Genomic DNA, 1,000 nt, shown 5'->3' on the forward strand with positions numbered 1-1,000 from the left:
GCTGCTTTTAGGAGCCTGCTTTTGAGAAGGGTATGGCTGACGTCTGCGTACAGGAAGGAGCAGCCATCTTGAAAGAAGGGTAAGTGTCATGAAAGACCAAAGTCGCACGACCGTACCCGTGGAGGCGATTACAAGTCGCATTGAAGAGGTTGGTTAACTTGATGTGGGTCTTCGCCTTGACGCAAGAATCTTCTAAAGTCTTCAAAACTTAGATCTTGCAGCCTTGAGTATCACAGCAAAGACGCAGAACAACTAAAAGAACAACCATGAGGCAGAGTAGGGGGATTGTATAAAGATAAGTGCTAGTTCAAATGAGTGAGTATTACAGTGTGCATTAACATCAGTATCATGGGTGGGTGGAGTTGATTAACTGGTGGGGGGCTGTGGTGTGGCAAAGGATCCATATCTATATGGGGGCGGGTAAAGGATCCAAACTTCCATATTTTTGAGGGGGTCATATATCCATGGGGGTGATTTTGAGCGATTCAAGGTAAAAGTGTTGAGAGGAGGGCTTAAACGTATTTGGAGAACAGTGGTATCAGCGATTGCGCAAGGGTATAGCTGAACACCAATTTCGGGCCCACCACTAGGACCTACGAATAGTGCGTGCATGTGTGTCAGCCTTCGTCGATAGGGAAGGAGAGGAGAACCAACCTTAGGAGTCAAACCCTTGAAAAAGGCCGTAGGACCCTCATTTTTCACGAGCTCCTTGACGACCTGTATGCCGCTGACTTTGCGCTCAAAGTTAGCATTTTGAATGCGAGTTTTGACGGTGTCCAGGGGGGCAGCGATCGTTATGCTGTTAGTGTATTGAATCAGTCAGTTTGTACGGCAAGGGAAAGAGGAATATTGACCTGGCTACGGCACCAGCAATAGAAGCAATGAAGTTTTGCGTCCATGTTACGCGGGAGTAATCAGTTACGCCGAGGACGTATTCTTTCGTGACGGCTGAGGCACCGAAGAGCTAGGGGGCAATTAGCACGTCATATGCCTGGTGACA

General features: G+C 47.9%; 1 protein-coding gene across 1 annotated transcript; it reads right to left on the minus strand.

Annotated features, from left to right (window-relative positions):
• Positions 1-252: 252 nt before the first annotated feature.
• On the minus strand, positions 253-964 carry LACBIDRAFT_336342 (uncharacterized protein; the record flags this gene model as incomplete). Its single annotated transcript, XM_001891293.1, has 3 exons — positions 253-302; positions 585-799; positions 855-964. Coding segments are annotated over 3 exons (375 nt in total), but the record flags the coding sequence as incomplete, so codon positions are not given.
• Between the last annotated feature and the right edge of the window lie 36 nt (positions 965-1,000).

Source organism: Laccaria bicolor, genomic scaffold (assembly GCF_000143565.1).
Source record: "Laccaria bicolor S238N-H82 LACBIscaffold_735 genomic scaffold, whole genome shotgun sequence".
Taxonomy (NCBI): Eukaryota; Fungi; Basidiomycota; class Agaricomycetes; order Agaricales; family Hydnangiaceae; genus Laccaria; species Laccaria bicolor.